The sequence below is a fragment of the Epinephelus lanceolatus genome, chromosome 21 (genome assembly GCF_041903045.1).
Source record: "Epinephelus lanceolatus isolate andai-2023 chromosome 21, ASM4190304v1, whole genome shotgun sequence".
Taxonomy (NCBI): domain Eukaryota; kingdom Metazoa; phylum Chordata; class Actinopteri; order Perciformes; family Serranidae; genus Epinephelus; species Epinephelus lanceolatus.
This window is the reverse complement of record NC_135754.1, coordinates 17,295,082-17,318,644: the sequence shown is the minus strand read 5'-3', so window position 1 is coordinate 17,318,644 and position 23,563 is coordinate 17,295,082. Positions and strand designations below refer to the sequence as shown.

Genomic DNA, 23,563 nt, shown 5'->3' with positions numbered 1-23,563 from the left:
CATGTCTACGATTTTGTATAATACATAGTCGTTAACTGTTTCTAAATTTTCACTGTCTTAAACTGTAATTGTGCTTTGGCAACACGTGAAACATGCCAATAAAGCTTACTGAATAGAGTTGAATGGGAGTCTGATGTTGTGGACCAACAGAATGTTTGTTTTATTTTTTTATACCCAACTGAACTTTATTATATCGTGGAGTTTTCAGTTCTGAAACAGAAAATGTTCCCATACACTCAGAGCATTCCCCTGGGTGTTATCTATAACGTCCCTCCCAATTTATTGTCTATGGAGCAGCTCCAGACATTACACCCTCTGACATCACAAATTTGGTAGCTGTTCATGCTTACTAATATTTTTTAAACTGTCCAAGACAATTGGAATAATATGTATGAATTTTGAAAATGTGTGTAGTTCCCCTTTAAACTGACAGCAGGCTAATTTCACTAAAATAATATGCAATAATTTGATTGTGGTTCTTGTCAGTTAAATTGAATAGATTCTAATATCATTCAAACAAACACTATCTGCCCTGCAAGCATGTTTGAAGAAACTATTAATATTCAGCATAACCATGCAGTTACAGACAGAAATTTAGTCATTGTATTCAATGATGTACAGTATCCTTCAAGATTATATATCCAAATGACCTTGTCAAGGAAGTGTTTGAAAGTTAAACTCTAATATTTTCATGGTGCTCACATTCACTTTTTATTAAAAGGAAAATGGATATTGGATGATGATGTTTTACCTTGTTGACCATACGCGCAACTCTTAGCAGTATCTGACTGCGATCTCATTCTTATCATATTTTATTTATTAATGTTTCATATGAACTGTTCATTGTTGCCAAGTGAAAATCAATCATAAGATTATCTTCTGTACTGGTTATATCTTTACCTGCTCACAGCCTTAAATACAAATATTCAGGGAGATTGATGGCACAAAAACCTGTATTACCACAAAAAAAGGCTCATCAATGCAGAGCATCCTACTAAATATGCCACAGTAATCAAGTCAAGGCCAGTACAAATAATAATAATATTAATGAACTTTATTTCTATAGCACTTTTTCAAAGTCCTTTACAATACAATACACTATGAAAAACAAAGTGAAATAACATCATTCACCTAAAAATGCAATTTAAGAATTATACATAGCCTATATATAAAATATAATAAATACATATACACATACAGTCAGGTCCATAATTATCTGGACAATGATACAGTTGTCGTCATTTTGGCTCTGTACACCACCACAATGGGTTTTAAATGAAACAATGAATACCTGCTTAAAGTGCAGACTCTCAGCTTTCATTTAAGGCTTTTTTCAAAAATGTAGTATGAACCGTGTAGGAATTACAACCATTTCTTCACACAGTCCCCCGACTTTAAGGGCTCATAAGTATTTGGACAAACTAACATAATCATCAATTAAACAGTCAGTTTTAATACTTGGTTGCAAATCCTTTACAGTCAATGACTGCCTGAAGTGTTGGACACATAGGCATCATCAGATGCTGGGTTTCTTCCCTGGTGATGCTCTGCCAGCCCTTTACTGCAGCCGTCTGCACTTCCTGCTTGTGTTTTGGGTGTTTTGCCCTCAGTTTTGGCTTCAGCAAGAGAAACGCATGCTCAATTGGATTCAGGTCAGATGATATGACTTGGCCGTTGCAGAACATTCCACTTCTTTGCCTTAAAAATGTCTTTGGTTGCTTTTGCAATATGCTTCAGGTCAATGTCCAACTGCACTGTGAAGCATTGTCCAATGAGTTTTGAAGCATTTGGTTGAATCTGAGCAGATAATGTAGCCCCAAACACTTCAGCTTTCATCCTGCTGCTCTTGTCAGCAGTCACATCATCAATAAATACAAGAGAACCAGTTCCACTGGCAGCCATACATGGCCATGACATAACAGTACCTCCACCATGCTTCACTGATGAGGTGGTGTGGTTTGGATCATGAGCAGTTCCTTCCCTTCTTCCTTCTCTTGTCTTCCCATCATTCTGGTAGTTGATCTTTGTTTTATCTGTCCATAGTATGCTGTTCCACAACTGTACAGGCTTTTTAGATGGTTTTTGACAAACTCTAATCTGGCCTTCCATTTTTAAGGCTAACCAATGGTTTGCATCTTGTGATAAACCCTCTGTATTTATTCTAGTGAAGTCTTGTCTTGCTTACAAGAGCAGCAGGATGAAAGCTGAAGTATTTGGGGCACCATTATCTGCTCAGATTCAACCAAATGCTTCAAAACTCATTGGACGATGCTTCACAGTGCAGATGGACATTGACCTGAAGCATACTGCAAAAGCAACCAAAGACATTTTTAAGGCAAAGAAGTGGAATGTTCTGCAACGGCCAAGTCATATCATCTGACCTGAATCCAATTGAGCATGCGTTTCTCTTGCTGAAGCCAAAACTGAGGGCAAAACACCCAAAACACAAGCAGGAAGTGCAGACGGCTGCAGTAAAGGGCTGGCAGAGCATCACCAGGGAAGAAACCCAGCATCTGATGATGCCTATGTGTCCAACACTTCAGGCAGTCATTGACTGTAAAGGATTTGCAACCAAGTATTAAAACTGACTGTTTAATTGATGATTATGTTAGTTTGTCCAAATACTTATGAGCCCTTAAAGTTGGGGGACTGTGTGAAGAAATGGTTGTAATTCCTACACGGTTCATACTACATTTTTGAAAAAAGCCTTAAATGAAAGCTGAGAGTCTGCACTTTAAGCAGGTATTCATTGTTTCATTTAAAACCCATTGTGGTGGTGTACAGAACCAAAATGACGACAACTGTATCATTGTCCAAATAATTATGGACCTGACTGTATGTATAAAGATGTAAATATGTGCACACACATGCACAATCTTTCAGTGTCACAATCATGCCAGTTTGTACAGGTGGGTTTTAAACTGAGGAACTGACTCAGCTAATTTGACGTTGAGGGGGAGTTTGTTCCCTAACTTTGGTACTAAAATAGTAAAAGCATGGTCGCCCTTTGTTTTACGCCTGGAGCGTGGTAGTTTTTACATTTGGTTCTCTGATCTGAAGGATCTTGGAGCAGATTGGGGTGTAAGGAGCTATGAAATGTAAATGTAGAGACTTGAAAGGAATTAATAGAACCTTAAATTGAAAATGAGGGTGTTGAGAAGTTGTTCAACTATGTTTTTGGCGAGTAATGGTCAGACCTTGGTGATTTTCTGATTTGTAAAAAGCAGGATTGATGTTTAGGAATGGATCAAAAACAACTCCCAAAGTGTTTAGTAATAAATAAAAATATATTTCAAAATATTCCATGGTTTGTGGACATAGAGATGAAGACATTTTATTCAGGTCACAGGAGGAAGTAGTAGTAGTATTTCCATTATCTGTCACTGCATGTACGCACGTGAATATTCACAGGATGTCCTTTGCAAACAAACAACCACAGTACAGAGAGATGTGCCAGTACAGGAAAGAGGTCGAGGAGGATATCCTCATAACCTGCTTTTTATTGGTGGACAAAAATGGCATCCTATTCTCCATTCAATCAATATTTTATGTTGTTCATAAATTATATACATGTTCATCTAAACAATACAGGCTGTTGCAATGTGCGTGTGAGTGCATGATTTAAGTATGCAGAGAGACATTCACAAACACATGAGAAGACGTGTGCCCTCCTTTTCCGCTGGTTGGCTGTGTGTGTGTTCCAGGATATGAAAACGTGTCAGCAAATATCCGGAGCATCACTTCCATCGACCTCAATCCTCCAGGCTCCGTGAGGATGAGGCAGAGGTACAGTAGAGCCCACCCCCACATCTGAGACACGTTCAGTGTTTCATTGTTCAGTGTGGATGCTGTGATCATCATGACTCCGTGCTCAGTGCTTGTTCATCTTGTAGCTGTTTCTTCAGGCTCTTATCCAGCAGCACCAGACTCTGTACCGCCAGACTCCGGCAATCTGCATCAGGGTCTCCTTCAGCCACATCTGTGGATATTAATGCACAAAAAAATATTATTAGCAGCTCAGTATAATTACAAAAGCAAAATCAAACACATGCACATGATCCTAGCATTTTCTTGGCACAATTAAAAATCCTACACAGGAGGAAATAACTGTGTCCTTTCTCATTCAGCTTCAGGTCGCTCACTGCAATGTGAAACCACATTTAACCCCAGAGGGATAAAGATACATCCAACTGTTCCTGAGTCGATCACGTCATGGACGGTCCGTGTAGTACAGGACATCCTTGTTCCTCCTCTGCTTCCCAGAAATGCTCGGTCCAGCTGTGCATGTGTGTCTGTTTGTGTGAGCACCAATGTGTGTCACTGAGAGGACATCCCTGACAGAATTACATTACACAGGTGCAGCTGCAGACCTCTGTGTTTACAAGAATCATGTGTTTTAGGGTTGATCTATTATTAGTAACAGGACATGCAAATGTGTAAAAATGTGAGCCTGTAATAACATAACTGGAACAAATACACTGTCTGACTTTCACCACATAAAGAGGGACTTTAAAACAATAAGAAGGAACTTTTGTCACAATCATTTTTTATGTTACCTGCCAGCCATGTTCTGGTCTCAAACAGCTGATCACTGAGGTCCAGCAGCAGGTTTTGACTGGGCATGCTCAGAAACACCGAGCAAACAGCGAAGAGGACGCCTCGTCTCACCATCCTTTAAGACAGATTTCAGGTTACAGCTCAAATGAGATAACAAAACATCCTTTCCTTTTGACTGTTTAAAAAGAATACTTCGACCCCCAAATGACCATTTTCAAATCCATTACTCAGCATGTGTTATGTTAAATTAGTGAAGAACACGTTACTGTTTTTGTAGAAGTTTTTTTTCTTCACCTTGGTGTTTTAAAGGTTTAGTTTGGATACAAGTCACATGACAAAACAAAAAAATACTACAGATTAAGGCAGTGATAAGACCAGCAGCTCCTGCATTCAGCAAGGTAAAATAACTGTTTTTGTTAATGGAGTTTGACTCTGAAGAGAGCATAGATACGTTTCACTTTTAGTTCAGTTCATCATCAGAAAGGGTTGTTTAATTGGGAACATTTAGCGTTTTGCAAGATGGCGCACGCTCTGCTACAACAGCACAGACTGCTGAGTCCAACAAGTACAGTGCTGTGGAAAAGAATTTCCCCTTGGGGACAATAAAACCTAACCTAACCTAAACCTAACCTAAGTACTGAACATTCTAATTGATGAATAAGACATTGATTATATTGCGTGAGTTGTGTGAGTTTTATTTTATAGTTTTGCTGTTGTTAAATGCGGCCCCCTGTGATTTCAGTTTAATATGAATTTTCTCCAGTTTTGAGTTTTTTGTTCACTGGAGGCAAGGGGGAAAACGTTGTTGTTGTTTTTACAAATTCAATGCAACACAGGGTGAGTAATGGATATACAAATGGTCATCTAGGTTGTGAAGTGTTCCTCTAATTCTCCATTAGCCATATGGAAAAAAACACCTGCTGCTAGTGTTGAGCCCGGCTAGTAGCAGGAATACTATATCAGTGGTTCCCAACTGGTGGGTTGCGGTCAAAAAGTGGGTTGCGGGTCTATTCTGATTGGACAGCAAGTGACTTACTTATTTTTAAGTACAGCACATTTCCAACACAGAGCTTTTATTTTTGAAGTGCTGTTTTCTGCTGTGGAGTAAGTGACTAATGGACTTGAACAAGACAGCAAACTAGCTCGACGACATGTCCAAATGCAAGTTTGACGCTGAATATATTAAACTTGTTAGACCTTGAACTAATGACTAAGGAGAAATCTGGATCATGAATCATGGCTGGTCATCTTGGACAATGACTCCCACTCACTCCACAATGTGCTGGTCAGACACAGCAGCACATTCAGTGACAGACTCATTCCCCCAAGATGCATCACAGAGCGCCACAGGAAGTCATTCCTGCCGGTCGCCATCAACCTGTGCAACTCCTCCCTCAGAGTGTCAGTCGCTCTGAGTCAGTAGACTGGCATTTGGACTTTTTAACCTACTGCATTTATAATTCAAAATTATCTACTGGGTGCAATAATTCAACTGCTGCAATATTTTTCACCTTTTGATTGTATATATTAATTCAACATACAATGCACATAACTGCACATTTTTATTATGTTTACTTTAATTCTATTTATTTAATTTTTTTTATTCTGCTGATGTATATGTTGTAGTTACATTTTAACACTCCGGACAGCCTCAAGACAGTGATGATATATACAGTACAGGCCAAAAGTTTGGACACACCTTCTCATTCAATGCGTTTTCTTTATTTTCATGACTATTTACATTGTAGATTCTCACTGAAGGCATCAAAACTATGAATGAACACATGTGGAGTTATGTACTTAACAAAAAAAGGTGAAATAACTGAAAACATGTTTTATATTCTAGTTTCTTCAAAATAGCCACCCTTTGCTCTGATTACTGCTTTGCACACTCTTGGCATTCTCTCCATGAGCTTCAAGAGGTAGTCACCTGAAATGGTTTTCCAACAGTCTTGAAGGAGTTCCCAGAGGTGTTTAGCACTTGTTGGCCCCTTTGCCTTCACTCTGCGGTCCAGCTCACCCCAAACCATCTCGATTGGGTTCAGGTCCAGTGACTGTGGAGGCCAGGTCATCTGCCGCAGCACTCCATCACTCTCCTTCTTGGTCAAATAGCCCTTACACAGCCTGGAGGTGTGTTTGGGGTCATTGTCCTGTTGAAAAATAAATGATCGTCCAACTAAACACAAACCGGATGGGATGGCATGTCGCTGCAGGATGCTGTGGTAGCCATGCTGATTCAGTGTGCCTTCAATTTTGAATAAATCCCCAACAGTGTCACCAGCAAAACACCCCCACACCATCACACCTCCTCCTCCATGCTTCACAGTGGGAACCAGGCATGTGGAATCCATCCGTTCACCTTTTCTGCTTTTCTTAACAGTTGTTCTAGAGATGGGTCTGCTGCTAGAACTCTGTGTGGCATTCATCTGGTCTCTGATCTGAGCTGCTGTTAACTTGCGATTTCTGAGGCTGGTGACTCAGATGAACTTATCCTCAGAAGCAGAGGTGACTCTTGGTCTTCCTTTCCTGGGTCGGTCCTCATGTGTGCCAGTTTTGTTGTAGCGCTTGATGGTTTTTGCGACTCCACTTGGGGACACATTTAAAGTTTTTGCAATTTTCTGGACTGACTGACCTTCATTTCTTAAAGTAATGATGGCCACTCGTTTTTCTTTAGTTAGCTGATTGGTTCTTGCCATAATATGAATTTTAACAGTTGTCCAATAGGGCTGTCAGCTGTGTATTAACCTGACTTCTGCACAACACAACTGATGGTCCCAACCCCATTGATAAAGCAAGAAATTCCACTAATTAACCCTGATAAGGCACACCTGTGAAGTGGAAACCATTTCAGGTGACTACCTCTTGAAGCTCATCGAGAGAATGCCAAGAGTGTGCAAAGCAGTAATCAGAGCAAAGGGTGGCTATTTTGAAGAAACTAGAATATAAAACATGTTTTCAGTTATTTCACCTTTTTTTGTTAAGTACATAACTCCACATGTGTTCATTCATAGTTTTGATGCCTTCAGTGAGAATCTACAATGTAAATAGTCATGAAAATAAAGAAAACGCATTGAATGAGAAGGTGTGTCCAAACTTTTGGCCTGTACTGTATTCTATCTTAATATTTTAATTTTTATATCTTTAGTACTAGTGTTACGACACAATAGCATAATGCATTTATTTTATTATTTTTCAATTTATTCTAATTTATTTTAATGCACATTTCATTTCTACTTTATGTATTGCTTCGTATTTACACACTTTTATTTCACACTCTTATTCTTACTTCTTATAATACTCTTTTCTTTACATCGAAGCTGCTGTAACGAATCATAATTTCCCCTCGGGGATCAATAAAGTATTTTTTACTCTGATTCTGACCAGTTGGGAACCACTGTACTACATTATAGTGCTGTTAACAAACACACATAGCTACCTTAAATTTTTTACAGAGATTTCATCAGTTAACTGTATAAAACACTGATGTGGATCACACTTACTGGTCAATATGGTAGCGCACTGCCCACACAAAGTCCAGCAAAGCCCGACCCATCTGTGCAGCTATCTGCAAAAAAATAAATAAATTAAAAAGTCAAAGGAATCCCACAGGAAATATTGTTATTCAAATATAAATTAGCGTATTGTAACACTGTGATATCGTGTCACTGCCTTTGCTGGTCTTAAAGGGTACAGCATCTGAACTACAACTGTTCTAGCTCAGTCAAATGAGCAGCAGATGTTACTTGAATGTCTGCATCAAAGGTTACACCTAAAATTTAAGCACATTTATATTCATATATAAAGCTCTACATTGAGATCAAATTACCGGTGCATTGACTGCTAGATGCATGAGGAGGCCCAAGGTGTGGATCAACCGGCCCAGTACAAGATGGTCGCCGCCCAACAGATCAAAGGTCACCTGAGGTCTGGCACAAAGGTATTACATAGCACTTTTAAAATGATCAATTGTAGCATGAATAACTATGAATGTTAAGCTTTGAAATTTGTGTGAAAGAACATACTTGTCATAATTACTGAGCAGAGGAAAAAAGAAGTGTCCAGCAACAGGGGCGTAACGGTTCGGCGTGGCCTTCGCTGGAGGTTGTGTGGCACCCTTTAGGAAAAAAGAAATACTGAAGAACTTCACTTAAATACCAAAAAGCCAGATGGAAATATCCGTCCACTTTACCTACCTTACTGAGACGTTTTGTCTTGCTTTGAATTCGCTTCTCTACCACTTGTCGCCAGTGAACAGGGTTGTCACCAGGGTATGGAGTCAAATCAGTGCTGGCAGCAACGCCTATAGATGGATTTCTCTTTTCAGACACTGGCTTAGAGAGCTCCTGAGCTGCCAGAGCGAGGACCTGACAAACCAAAACAAGAATAGATCATGGTTACACCTGTGGCAATGATCAAAAGAGTTCAAATCAACCACTGAAGTCCCTTTTGCACTGCCTTGCCTGTTCAAGCAATGTTGTGCCATTATTCTCAGTCGCCAGTGCCGAATCAACATCAGTTTAGAGGGGACAGCCAGCAGGACAGGACCCAAGTTTTCTTTTCCTAGGATGGTGAGGGCATAACCTGCCCTGCTTTGATTGACATACTCATTACATTCATTGGTTGGATTGGTTAGGTTAAGTAAAGAGGAGTGAGATCAGTTAGGGTTAAGATAAGAATTTCAGGGTGAGCCAATTAGAGGCAGCGTAAGGCAGAGTAGGACTGGTCATGCCTTCACTGTCCTAAGAAGGACATACATTTGTGGAGGGGATGGGTGTGACGTTCTGACGAGGTGTTAGGTGCGCGACCTGCGATGGGAGATTTAAAAAGATAATAGTAGCAGTTAGCAGCTAACCCAATTGTCCACAAACTTGAAAGACAATGAGGTCGGTGAGCTCTTTACCCTCTGAGCAGAGGATAAGATCAACAGCCATGAAACAGGGACGGCAAATCATTGTTGCTGCCATGTTGTGTCATTGTTATCGTTTAGAAAGTGCTATCTGACATGTAATATATGTCACACTAGAGGCTGACGCTGTTGTGTTACATGTCACGCCTTGTTTGCTTCCGGAAGGCCGTTATATTATCTCAGGGTGCCTACAAATATAACCATGTTAAATTTAAGGATTTTTAATACCACCTTATATGAAATTTAAGACCAAACCTGCAATGGAAATACATATTATATATATATATATATATATATATATATATATATATATATACAGTACAGGCCAAAAGTTTGGACACACCTTCTCATTCAATGCGTTTTCTTTATTTTCATGACTATTTACATTGTAGATTCTCACTGAAGGCATCAAAACTATGAATGAACACATGTGGAGTTATGTACTTAACAAAAAAAGGTGAAATAACTGAAAACATGTTTTATATTCTAGTTTCTTCAAAATAGCCACCCTTTGCTCTGATTACTGCTTTGCACACTCTTGGCATTCTCTTGATAAGCTTCAAGAGGTAGTCACCTGAAATGGTTTTCCAACAGTCTTGAAGGAGTTCCCAGAGGTGTTTAGCACTTGTTGGCCCCTTTGCCTTCACTCTGCGGTCCAGCTCACCCCAAACCATCTCGATTGGGTTCAGGTCCGGTGACTGTGGAGGCCAGGTCATCTGCCGCAGCACTCCATCACTCTCCTTCTTGGTCAAATAGCCCTTACACAGCCTGGAGGTGTGTTTGGGGTCATTGTCCTGTTGAAAAATAAATGATCGTCCAACTAAACGCAAACCGGATGGGATGGCATGTCGCTGCAGGATGCTGTGGTAGCCATGCTGGTTCAGTGTGCCTTCAATTTTGAATAAATCCCCAACAGTGTCACCAGCAAAACACCCCCACACCATCACACCTCCTCCTCCATGCTTCACAGTGGGAACCAGGCATGTGGAATCCATCCGTTCACCTTTTCTGTGTCTCACAAAGACACGGCGGTTGGAACCAAAGATCTCAAATTTGGACTCATCAGACCAAAGCACAGATTTCCACTGGTCTAATATCCATTCCTTGTGTTTCTTGGCCCAAACAAATCTCTTCTGCTTGTTGCCTCTCCTTAGCAGTGGTTTCCTAGCAGCTATTTGACCATGAAGGCCTGATTGGCGCAGTCTCCTCTTAACAGTTGTTCTAGAGATGGGTCTGCTGCTAGAACTCTGTGTGGCATTCATCTGGTCTCTGATCTGAGCTGCTGTTAACTTGCGATTTCTGAGGCTGGTGACTTGGATGAACTTATCCTCAGAAGCAGAGGTGACTCTTGGTCTTACTTTCCTGGGTCGGTCCTCATGTGTGCCAGTTTCGTTGTAGCGCTTGATGGTTTTTGCGACTCCACTTAGGGACACGTTTAAAGTTTTTGCAGTTTTCCGGACTGACTGACCTTCATTTCTTAAAGTAATGATGGCCACTCGTTTTTCTTTAGTTAGCTGATTGGTTCTTGCCATAATATGAATTTTAACAGTTGTCCAATAGGGCGGTTGGCTGTGTATTAACCTGACTTCTGCACAACACAACTGATGGTCCCAACCCCATTGATAAAGCAAGAAATTCCACTAATTAACCCTGATAAGGCACACCTGTGAAGTGGAAACCATTTCAGGTGACTACCTCTTGAAGCTCATCGAGAGAATGCCAAGAGTGTGCAAAGCAGTAATCAGAGCAAAGGGTGGCTATTTTGAAGAAACTAGAATATAAAACATGTTTTCAGTTATTTCACCTTTTTTTTGTTAAGTACATAACTCCACATGTGTTCATTCATAGTTTTGATGCCTTCAGTGAGAATCTACAATGTAAATAGTCATGAAAATAAAGAAAACGCATTGAATGAGAAGGTGTGTCCAAACTTTTGGCCTGTACTGTATATATATATATGTGTGTGTGTGTGTGTGTGTGTGTGTGTGGACTCTTTCCAAGTAAACACACTGATGCCAGTACAAAATGAACAGTTAGGAAAAATGACAACAATTGGGTGAGGTCACCGTGTTAAATGTAAAAAGAAAACAAAATCTCATCGCTGTCATAAGTGCTATTTATTATTGCAATCGGTCTGTCCAATGATTGTAAACAGTCAATGGGTCTGTCAGACTGGAGCAATTTTCACGGTAATGTGACCAAAAATATTTAAGACCCATCAAATCTGAATTTAAGAAAATTTAAGACTTTTTAAGGCCTTTTATCAAGAAAAAATAATTTAAGACTTTTCAAGACTTTTTAAGGACCTGTAGGCACTCTTTGCTGGTATTGTTTGGTTATGTATAAAAAAAGCAAGGGTAGTAAGCCAGGGACTTTGTTGTGGCCCTATCGCAGGATCTCTGTGTAAAAAGCACTTAAGTTTATTAAGCACAGGCATATATAAAAGTGAAGAAGCTGCTGTTTTTTCACCTCCAAGATATCGAGCCGCTGGCGCAGACTGTAGTTCAAGGAGTAGAACTCTGTGGTCAGATACTGAGTCACCTATCAAGAAAAGCAACAGAAAAAAACAAGATGGTTGCTTAAAATGCCGAAAAAGATGTGTGGTAATGACTATAAATTCTGATGTAAATAGGTAAACGTTGTAGAAAGTAAGCTGATGATCATACAGGGATACAGTCAGTGACGGTGAGTGCCACCATGGTTGCCTGTCTGAGACTCAGGAAGCCAGTTATGCTGTATTTATTCTCCATGTGAAGAAGCACTTTGGTCAGCTGGACACTGATCTGAACAAACAAACAAACAAACAAACAAACATGAATTGTGCTGTGGAAATATTAAAATCCCTAAACTTATAGTCAGTCACAGTAAAGTAAGGAACAACACATTTTCTTACTGTACAGGCTTTATGATAAAGAAATGGGCCATGTCTCTACAGGGCTCTGAACCAGAATGTTTTGATATTTAGATATGAACACTAATTTTAGAAATGAACGAATCTGAAACACTGGACATTCGTGCTGTGTTGTTGCCGTCATACCTCTCTGGTTGCGAAGACGTTCTTCCTCACCAAACCCTCCGCTGCTCTCAAACTGAGCTCCACACGCATAGAGTCCTCTGAGGAAATTAAAGCTGGATGGGTCAGCAGATGAGAAAATATTAGAGTTGGAGGTAGCGGCACAACATTTAAATAAAAGGCGATCGGTGAGGTGAGATAAATGTAATCTGTTGAGCCATACTTTCAAGACAGTCTCGCAGGTAGCGAGGTGGGGATGCTTTACTCATTTCCTGATCACCAGACATATCGTACGGAGTGAGCTCATCGTCGCTGCGACAGTGAAAGACTTTGAGTTAACAACAACACTTGATGAAAGTACATTTAGCATAATAAAGAGGAGGTAATACTCACCTGTCGAGGTCGGAGTCTGGGTCAGTTTTTGACTCATTCTGAGATGATACATTCGCAGCAGATGGAGCTGTTTCTTTGGTCTCTTGAGGAGAGTCGACTCTGTGAATGACAGAAATCCTCTTAATTGAAATCAATACCTACATACACACACACACACACACATATATATATATATATGTATATATACACACACACACACACACACACATATATATATAGTGACTAAGTTTTACAGGTTTTGGCCCGTTGTTTAAACACAGTCGTTAAGTAAAGACCATAAATGAGAGCGGACATTATGTTTTCATCACCTCACAGATACCCAACACACAGATAACCAACAAGCCAACCGCCCAAATCTTGACATTAACAGTTACAGAGATGTGAAGACACTTACTTGTTCTCAGGCTCGGCCTCTGGTTCATCACCAGTAATAGGAGTCATCAGAGAAAGCAGCTCTTGAGTTTCATCGTCCTGATCATACTACAATACAGCACAATACAAACTCACAGACACAGGTCTTAAATAACATTTCCATCAAGTGACAAGTCAAATATTTTGAAGCCAGTCATGTTTACTAGCACTGTTTCTTCCAGTTAACACAGTGACTGTACCTCAAACTTGAGCTTGGTCTTATTTATATCCATGCGAGCGCTCAGGCACTCTCCCACTACCATGCCCATACGCCTGATGCGCACCACGCTGCTGTCCAGGTGGCTCTGCATGCCGCCCAGCATACACTGAAGTAACTCTAAGAGACACACAAAGGAAAGAGGAGAAGCTTTACAATGATTTAAAGGATCAGGAGCCATGATAAATTCCTGAGTTGAGGCATCAAACATTATTTGTACCTGAGCGTAGCTCCTGTAGCTCGGAGTCTTTAAGCAGACTCACACTCAGCAATAAGGCCTTGCTGACGTACAGCTGCTGCTCTAGAGGTGTGTGCTTCACTGCACTGGGGTTAGCCCAGGCCTGGGACACAGACCGTAACACCTGAGAACACACACACGTCAAACTCATATAAATATACATATATATATATATATATATATATATATATATAACCTGATGTCATTTGGCTGTTGAACTTCTTGTCCTCACCTGAATGAGCAGTGGCCTTCGCTCCCGGTCTGCTGCGAGGTAACCCAGCACAATTCTCAAGACTTGAGTCTGGGAAGAAAAAAACATTCTTCATATGATGTTCATAAGATTATATGCTTTAATATCAGGCTGCAAATTATCGTCTTACCTCATATTTGTACTGCAGTAACAGCAGTTTATGAGTGATGACAAACTGGGCCTTTTTATTTCTTAACACTAGATTCCCAATGATCCTGCCCAGGGCATCAGGCCTGAAACACAGACGGTGTCATTAAAGGCAGATACAAAACGGACAGCTAGAGGCCATATAAAGTGCTGGCTGTTTAAATGCAACTGTTCCAGCCTCTGCCTTACCCAGCGACAGCCTGCACCAGTGCAGTGAGCACGCTCTCCATCCATCGCTGGGGAACGTTCTCCAGCAGCTTCCAGCAAACCCTCTGCCACACCATGTCTGAGCGTGTGCACGCAGACAGCCGAGGAGCCATCACTGCCATCACCAAACCTGTGAGTGGAAAACAAAACCAGGAGTTCATTAATTTCCTATAGAGCTGAAGGTGAATTGAATTTCATGGATGATACTTATGCCTGTCATAGCTGATCAAGATTGTCTGGAGTGATTCAAAGCTACTTATTTCATTCAAAGAGCTCTATACGATATTCAGAGCATAGCAACAAACAACTATTTGCCATGTAACGATATAGTGGAGTAATGGCATCCTGAGCAGAGAATGTAATCACGCTCCCTCTGTGTGTGTTGTACTGTAATCTGAGCTTCTCTGTTTTTTGTTGTGGTAGTCGATCAGGCCACGTGTGCATGATAGTCCACGTGAGTGGCTTGCTATTCAATGCCTTCTGCACTGTGCTTATACAGTGGTTACCACTGATAGTAGGACAGCATGAAGCATATCACTCACCCTTTAACATCACTAGCTCTGTCAGCACTGTTGTCATTAGCACTGTTTGCTCTGTTAGCCCTGTTAGCTGCTAGCCACCTCCATGTTGAGAGCCCTGTGCAGACAACCTCTGAATCATAGATAAGCTCTGAATCTTGCATTCAGCTCCTTTAAATATATTTGAAATGATACCAGCTTTCAAGTCATGATTATTATACGTATATTATAAATATCTGGTTCAATAAATTATGTATCAAGGTAGAAAAATTAATTAATAAGGGGTAGTGATTATTATTGCTTTGTTTTATCTTTAACTATTTACCTGTTCTTTTACTGTTATAAGAGTGATTTTTTTATTATTTCAGTTCTTTAATTTAGTGTATTCCTTCCTGCCAAATAATTACTTATTCATTTTATTTTATTTCTTTACCAAGAAGTTTTCTCATGGGTTGAAATTATATCATACCACTGGGACTGTCTTTAAAGGCATAGTTGTATAAAAATTGCTTCATCTGTATTTGAATGTTTTGTTACTTTACCTTCAAAGAAAAGGGAGAAAAAACACAACAAAAGTTGTGCTCCAATTGTGTTCCAAATAGAGATTTGAATTTAAAAAATAAATGCGAAAATTTTTGAAAAAGTTATCTTAATTTCAGAGCTCCAGATGACGTCTACCATACCCCAAAGATCTTAAATATAATGTAAAACAGACAAAAACATCAAAATGTGAGAATCAGGACTGTTACCCAAACTATTACCTGATTATCAAAATCGGTGTAGATTAATTTCTAACCAATAAATCCAAACGGAAAACATTATGCTTGGAGTTGCATTTAAAATTGGGCTTTGTTTTTGACAGTTCTTTTAAAAGTTGTTGTTCTCATTTCTTGTCTGTTGTAATTATTGACATGTAAAGCACTTTGTAATTCTGCTTTGAGAAGTTTTTTATAAATGAAGATCATTATTAGATCATTATTATTATTATTAGTAGTAGTAGTATTATTTTCTTACATATGATTACCAATATGTAATTTCCAGTAAACTCACCACTGTGACCCTGGATACACACTTTTCCAAGTGTCTGAGCCATGAAAGTCAGGGAGCAGTCTGTGCCTTCTGTTAAAAAACAAACATCAGACAAATAAACTTGATTAGAAGTTATCATACTGATATCACAACGATTCTTTGACATGCTGTCATTATTGTAAAGGTTTCAGAAGATGTTCCCTTGCCTTTGAGTGCTTGGCAGGTCCGCTCCAGAGCAGTGAGCATCTCTGCTGCCAGCAGTGGGTAATACTGCTGAGGGAGAAAAAGGGGCTTGTTGTTTGGATGTAACCTGTTGGCGGTGAGGTCCGGCAGCGCCACAATACGTCCCAGTAGAGTCTCTCTGAGCTGCGGGGAGTCAGAGGGACCTGTCTCCAGACAGTAGGACCACAGAAGGTCGGCGAGTCGACCGCTCTGAAGGAACTTCAAAGCGATGCTGACCAAGTGGTTCAGGTTTGTGCTGGTTCTGTGATGCAGAGACAATACCACAGAATAGTTAGTATATAGACAACATCATGAACATGCTTATTGTCTTCTATCCAGCACCACCCACCTCAGCTCTCCTATTCCCTCCATCAGCACCAGCAGCGCCTGCTCTGGAGGGCCTTTGAGGAACAGGCCATCCCATAACTCTGTGCGCTGGGCTGCTGTGAGGCTCGCCAACCAGTCAGCCTGGATGTTGCTGACAAGGAACTGAAGGGTGCGGGTGAAGTGAGCTCTCCTGAACTCTGCTCGCTGAACTGAAGTGGTTCTACTCTCTGGTCCGTCATCCAAATAAGAGTGGAGTGTTTGAAGAGCGGAGATAATGTCTTTGGTATCTGTGGATGTAGTGAGGGTCCGGAAACACTGGGCCACCGCCAGGCGAACCTCAGTATTTGGGGAGAGGAATTCCATCTTTGAAATGGTGACTACCTTGTTTCAGATCCTAAGCAAAAACATTAAAAAGACATTGAAATGAATGTGAACAAATTCTATCAAGATAACGGCTTTAATCTCTCTTTCCTCTGAAACATTTATATCTCTGCTCAACAAAAAAAATATTAGTCCTTACTTATGTAGCTCATAAGCAATTGCATCTAGTTTTAAGCATTATGTGTTATGGTTTAAATTATTAGTTTCTCTTAGAATAAAGTTCATTGTGTTTTTACAGCGTAAGTTAGGGGCTAATGTTTATCAACCAAGTACTGTTACAGCTTCATAATATCAGCAGCTGTCAGTGAACATACCTTCAGATAAACACACACCTCTCCAGTTAAGTGAATTAGCTTAAACTGTTAGCTAGTCTGTTAAAGCTGATACGCACCTGGACATTTTTATGACGCAGAACAACAAACATTTATGTTGCGGACATGTTTTATAGTCACGGTGACATTAAAACGCTTCTTTTCGAGGGGAATTTTTCAGCTCCTACTGTCAGTTCACGTTTTAACATGAATGTCCCGCCGTGTCACTTCGCCTCGGCCTCGCTCTCCGTGTGCTCCATCAAAATACGCTCGTGGTGAGCAGGAAGGAGAAGGAAGGTTCCGGGGACAGGAACACGCGAGGCATTCAAGAAGCCAACGGATTGTGTAACACTTTTGGACTCTCGTTATGTTATGATGTTATACTTTAGTAACTAACAAACTCATCTGTGAATTACTCACTTAGAAATGTGTAAGTTTATTATTACTTAAAAAATATACCACTATATAAGCATAAATAGGCTATGTGAGGGTTTCCTTCCCAAGAATAATAAAATAACTGACAGACCATGAAGAGCATCTTAAATAAAAGGTTTAGCTTCACAAAACAATAATATGAGTGAAATAGATAAAATATTTCATAATAGTTATACTACTCTACATGGGCTGATTATGACACAATGGGCCCTGGGGCACAGATATGCAGAGGACACCACCACCACCCCACCTACCAAGAGGCAAGACACACAGACATTATGGTGGCTTTATCTTAATTTTTGTGTTTTCTGTGCCTTTGTAGTCGTTATACATCTTTTTGTGGTTTTGTGTCTCATAAATTTGTGTCTCCTTGTGGTAGTTTTGCCTCGTTTTGTAGTTGGCTGTGTCTCTTAAAGGTCATTATTAATTTTGAGTCTCTTTCTGGTTGGTATGTGGCATTTTGCAGGTGAAGGCCAGGGGGACCCCTAACACTTTGAGCCCCTTGGCTTGTGCCCAGTTGGCCTGTTCAGTGATCCATTCACACTGCTCTGGCTTAATAAGTTACATAGTTGATTTATTAACATCAATCCATGTCTTGGGAATGCCTTGGGATCCCCCAGAAGGAGCTGGAAAGTGTTGCTGGGTGAGAGGGACATCTGGGGTGCTATGCTTGGCCTGCTGCTCCCATGATTCATTCCTGGATAAGTGGATGAAAATGGATGAATGGATGGATGGATGAATGGATGGAATCTATGCAGGTATGAGAAACAGTAATATCACTATGCTTTTACCAGTGACAGCTCCTGTAATGTGTGGGACACTGTTGACAGTAGATTCAGTTCCATCTCTTGGAAAATGAAAAAAATAAATAATAAAAACCAAACTAATAGTAAAATGATAAGTTATTTCATTTGAATTATCTCATAATTTATTGCCAGTTCATTCATTCAGTGTTTTTACTAAGTCAATCAAACTGATTTTTCTATTGCCCTTTTAGTTTATCAATTATTTGCATAATTCTTGATTACCGATTTATCAGGTGATTATTGATCATATAAATGAGCTGCCATAAAGTCTCATGACACAAATGAACAGTTGAAAACTTACCTGTGTTACTGCACACTTAAACTCACTGGCACTGCAGCAGCTGACATAGTTAGTATTAGGGGACAGATGGTCTTCGTCCCTGTCTACTGGCAATTGTGGGAGTTAATATGGCGTCAATAACTAGTAAAGGTTTTAACATGATTGTGACAGTGGAGACGAAAGTTCTAGGTGTCGTCAAAGAGCATGGATACCAAGAGGTGAAGCTCAATAGAACGCCCCATAGCAACAAATTCCCCCATGGTTTCGTCCTACCGCCGCCATTTTGGACCGTCAGCAGACCGCAGCAGACCCGCTTGCACACAAGAACACACAGACAAACTAAAGTATATCGCTATTAATTATGCTTACAATGCTACTCGCCTCGTGATAGCTTGGTCACAGCTGCTTTTTCACGTTTTTGTAAAGCAAAATATAGACTTTAAAAAAAACAAAACGAGGAAAAGCGGCCGAGATGGCACCTCTATATATTACATCCACTTATCAGAAGATTCACTTAATTACTCCTTCAAAATCACCCCATAAGCCAATCTACCAACAATAATAATAATAATAATAATAATAATAATAAAAATCAATATTTTAACTAGAAACACATTAATGGCGACATCACATAGTCAGGAATAAAGATTTATTTACAGTTTCTACAGTAAGGGGACAGTAATAATAATAATAATAATAATATATAAGCTATTTTAATCTGATATATTTTAATGCTAAAGCAGTAATCAGTTCTGATATAAATGGTCCAAGAGGCCATATATAGGCCTATATATACAGATATACATATATCTTCCCACGAAAACTGGAAAAAATTGATATTAAAACACTTTAAAACGTACACCTCTGTCGGGATTCTTCGGGAAACGGTGGAAGGCCAGGTGCGGAGTGTTCCACCGATAGTTGTTGCAGTTTATTGCACTACACTGTTTTCTTTTCCTTTTTTTCTCCTCTCTCCTTGACATCTTGCATGTTGTCTGGGCGCAACAGTCCAAGCTCAACAGTCCAAAATGGCGTTAGCGCCCCTAGTGGCTGTTGGCAGAAATTCAACGGAGCTTCGCCTCTTGGTATCCATGCTCTTTGGTGTCGTTGAAGGCCCATGCAGTACATAACCACAACCTGCAGGTGGGGCTGATTGGTTGGAGGCAGAGGGACGTGTCCAGGTCTCATCATCAGACACAATTACAGGGAGCTTGGACATTAATGGTAAATTCATGAGCATTGCAGAAGACTGTCAGAGAGAGCGGAGCAAATCTAAGTTTTACAAATACGTCCTTTCAGATCACATTCATTTCAAATAATGTGGAACTAGTTGAAGAAAAATATTTGCACATCCAACTGAGTCTTTGGAGAGAAATGGGTGGAGCAGTTTCTATTTGAGCTCAGTGTTGGAAATAATGGTGTTGAACACTCTTGACGAAGGTCCAGGAGGACTGAAATGTTAGTGTTATGAATAAATTGTGTCCAAAGACTCAATTAATGTGGAACTGAGAATTTAATTACTTGGAAATACTAACATGTGGCTCAACCAAATACTTATAATACAAAAAGGAAATTCCTTAAAGCATCACTTTTGAGTTATACTGATTTACATAGAACAATGTAAAACATGCAAGAAATGAGGCAACCACACACAGGATCATTTTATTCCATTTATTTTTCTAATCTTACTTTCACTTCTTACCTTTATTTTTTTTTCTCTTTTTACAATGACTGAAATTATATTTCCCCAGTAACAATTAGGATTAGATCATTTGGGGATCTTCAAAAATAATATACAGCTGTAACCAATACTGTTATAATTTATACATTTATCTTTCAAAATAGGAATAAATTTAACTTTTACAATTTCTCTTTTCTACAATATTCTCTTTTTTAATCTTCCCATGTCACATGATGGCAAGCCATGCACTACTACAGTAGTGATGTTTGTGCCTTGAGCAAACTTTCTTTGGACACTGGAAAGTGAGTGTGTGTGTGTGTGTGCGTGTTTGTGTGTGTGAGAGAGAGAAAGAAAAATTTCACAAAAATGACGATTCATATTTACAGTTTAGGTTTTTCATCATTATAATTTAACAAACTGACAGTCACGTAGTCAGTGCTTTCCCCAGGGCTCATCGTCAGGTTAGTTTAGAGGCAAAGTTTGAGACACAGAGGCACAGTGTTTAGACTAGCAGGCCGCTTTTTGTTTTCCGTCAGGGTAAAGAGTTGATTTATGATTTATCAGAGCAGGAAAATGTTACCAAAAAGGTCACGGACCCTGATAGATAGAATGATCAGTTTCAAACATCTGTCTTTGGTCATTTTGAAAGCAGGCGTTAAAATGGCGAAAAATCTGTGGTTAAAGTGCGATCACCTTCAGCTCTGCTAAAAGGGAATGTTTCGTCAGCTCTGTGGTCTCACTAGTTTTTTTTTTGCCGCTCCTGTTAGTCCCCAAACTGTCTGTCAAATACTAAAATACGAAGCAGGGAGAGAATTAAGTGTAATATAGCCTGCCGTGTTCAAGTGTAATCCCATTTCCTGTTTGTAATGCAAAAAAGGATACATTACTATAACGAATGGAGTGTTAAATCTGTTGGGGGCAAACCTCCTGTCACACTGAAAGGCAGGAAGCTGAACTCAGCAAAGCCTTGAGGTTTAAGGTGTCGTGTGTTGACATTGCGAGGTCTCACAACTCCACTAATGGAAATTATAGCATATGATTTGTCAGTCAAAACATAGGTTTAAATCACTGAATCAGAGATATACAATAAAAAAATTAAAAAAAAACAAAACAATCGGTGTTACCATGCAGGACCTGACTCCATCTGGGAAGACAACAGTAGAAACTGCAGACTCGGCCATAATGTCTAAAAATCACAACCCTGAGGAGGTCGCGGCAGCGTCAGCGTTACGGAAGAGTGCCGTGACCTCAACAAACGACCACTCCGAGCAGGTCACATTCAAGCTTTTGCACGCGATGGCGAGTCACCCAAAAGACAATTTCTCTTCTCGCAGATTCATTAAACCTCCCCGCCCTTGTGAATCCCCCCCAAAAAATGTACAAAGATAATATTCAGCAGAACAGATCACAGAGTGTGAGTTGTGTCAAATGATGAATAAATATCGGCATGTGATTCCAAACGAGGAGAGAGAAAAAAAAAATAACCCAACAGATACTGTACACGCTACATGCTAGAGAAGAATACAGGCAGCTGTCTCTCAGCATAAGACAACGAGAAGAAATGTTCGGTTTCTTCCGACTATAAAAATACCTAGAATCTAGAATGAGTGTAGAAAAAACTTTACATGTACAAGTCATTTACATCCAAGGCCATTTTTTTCCATGGAGTGGCAGGTGAAGGAGAGCGGTGACACACACGGAGGTGTACAGGGTGTAAAACAGGAATTCTTCTTAGCGTATTGGTGCAGAATGCCATGCTGTTTTTTGGACAACCTCCCCAACTAGCTTCAACTACAAATCCCTTAAGATATCTTGTAGGTATCATGTATCCAGAGTCCAAAGTCCAAAAGTGATGGCTGCGCGGTACCGATAAGCATCAGTCCAAATTCAGTCCGTACGTTTCCAGAGAAAGCAGATGTTGCTTCAGCAGAGAGAATAAAGAGCAGGTATGTTTCGTCCGCCCTTCACCAATGTCCACGTTCTAGCCGAGCATTATTGCTACCAAAGTCTGCCACGTCTCTTCAGTATTATATCTGGTCTGGAAAACATTAAAGCTGGCCGATAACCAGCGTAAAAGCTCATCTGAAAAAATACAATATGTGACTGAAAATTAAAGTCATGGCTGCAAAATGTAGTTTGTAGTATTCTTGATTTTTTTCCACTTCATTATAATAAAATAAGTGATGCTTTTATTCTTTAGTGTGAGTGGGACACTTCTTTGCTGGCATGTCAGTAGCAACAAATCCCACTCACTATCATACAAGCCTCAGAACTATCTCCATTACCGATTTGATCCCTTCACAATTAACATATTTTTTTCTATCAACAAAACAATGAAATCAAAACAAAACTTAGTGCAAAGTACAACCGTTCGATTATTCACATACAACTTGTCAGCATTTTTCAGTCTCAGTAACATTTTCACCGACAATAAATCACTTGTGCAGCGGAAAACAACAAAGGTTGGTTACCTGGATAAACTTGCTCCCCATTACTTTCACTCAGCAAGAGAACACTGGGCTCAGGTGGGCTGTACTACAATTAAAAAAAACAAAAGACACTACACTACAATTCCCAGAATCACTCATTAGTTTCCCTTCATGCTTAGTTCAAGTGTTTCAAGAGTTTACAAAGTGAATGTGTCAGTATTAGCAGGTTATATCACAGTCTACACTTTGTGAGATCAGTTTGAGTTCATTTATATTTGTGCCAGGGAGTGATGGGAAATGTAGTACGTCTTTTTCACTTGAGGTTTCCAGCCCACCTGAGCTCCGGGACCCTGTTTCATTGTAAAACAAAAAATGAGATGAAGCAAATTATAAACCGCCCACTTCCTTCATTTGGGACACTGAAGCTTATATCACACGCTGGTGTCACTGAGCTTTTTCAGAATCTTAAATAAACAACACCACACACACACACGCACACATAATAAACCCTCAGGGCATTTCTCATCCTCGACCCCTTGAAACGTCCCTCACTTGGGTTCACTGGTAAGTTTAACTTGGTTAAAGGACAGAACACACGGGTATAGGGACTGGTAGGGAGCACCACAAGCTTTAAAGGAACACTTCACCGCCCAAATTACCATTTGAGTATCAATTACTCACCACCTGTTACGTTGAATACAAGAAGAAAACTGATTTCTCACATGCCTCAATGGTGAACAAGAATCCAAAAATTGGGAAAAAATCCTAATACACCGAAGTCATAGGGGTCCACCTTTAAAAAACA

General features: G+C 39.9%; 1 protein-coding gene across 1 annotated transcript; it reads right to left on the bottom strand.

Annotated features, from left to right (window-relative positions):
- Positions 1–3,451: 3,451 nt before the first annotated feature.
- On the bottom strand, positions 3,452–17,385 carry telo2 (TEL2, telomere maintenance 2, homolog (S. cerevisiae)). The gene is made up of 21 exons (XM_033610778.2): positions 17,208–17,385; positions 16,458–16,829; positions 16,093–16,370; positions 15,908–15,976; positions 14,322–14,469; positions 14,116–14,218; positions 13,968–14,036; positions 13,718–13,859; positions 13,481–13,617; positions 13,264–13,349; positions 12,870–12,968; positions 12,700–12,788; positions 12,501–12,592; positions 12,130–12,246; positions 11,933–12,004; positions 8,751–8,921; positions 8,580–8,671; positions 8,384–8,483; positions 8,058–8,122; positions 4,557–4,672; positions 3,452–3,979 (listed from the first exon to the last, which is right to left on the bottom strand). Exons 2-21 carry the CDS (start codon positions 16,796–16,798, stop codon positions 3,858–3,860), a joined length of 2,508 nt encoding a protein of 835 aa, XP_033466669.1. The 5' UTR covers positions 16,799–16,829; positions 17,208–17,385; the 3' UTR covers positions 3,452–3,857.
- Positions 17,386–23,563: the final 6,178 nt, after the last annotated feature.

What these genes read in the sequence shown, in the direction of transcription:
- telo2 (XM_033610778.2), bottom strand. Translation starts at nt 16,798, where the DNA reads ATGGAATTCCTCTCCCCAAATACTGAGGTTCGCCTGGCGGTGGCCCAG. An exon ending in GACCTGCCAAGCACTCAAAG is followed by an intron (nt 15,977 to 16,092) that starts GCAAGGGAACAT and finishes GTTTTTTAACAG; the next exon opens with AAGGCACAGACTGCTCCCTG. An exon ending in AGCGGCTCGATATCTTGGAG is followed by an intron (nt 8,922 to 11,932) that starts GTGAAAAAACAG and finishes TTGGTTTGTCAG; the next exon opens with GTCCTCGCTCTGGCAGCTCA.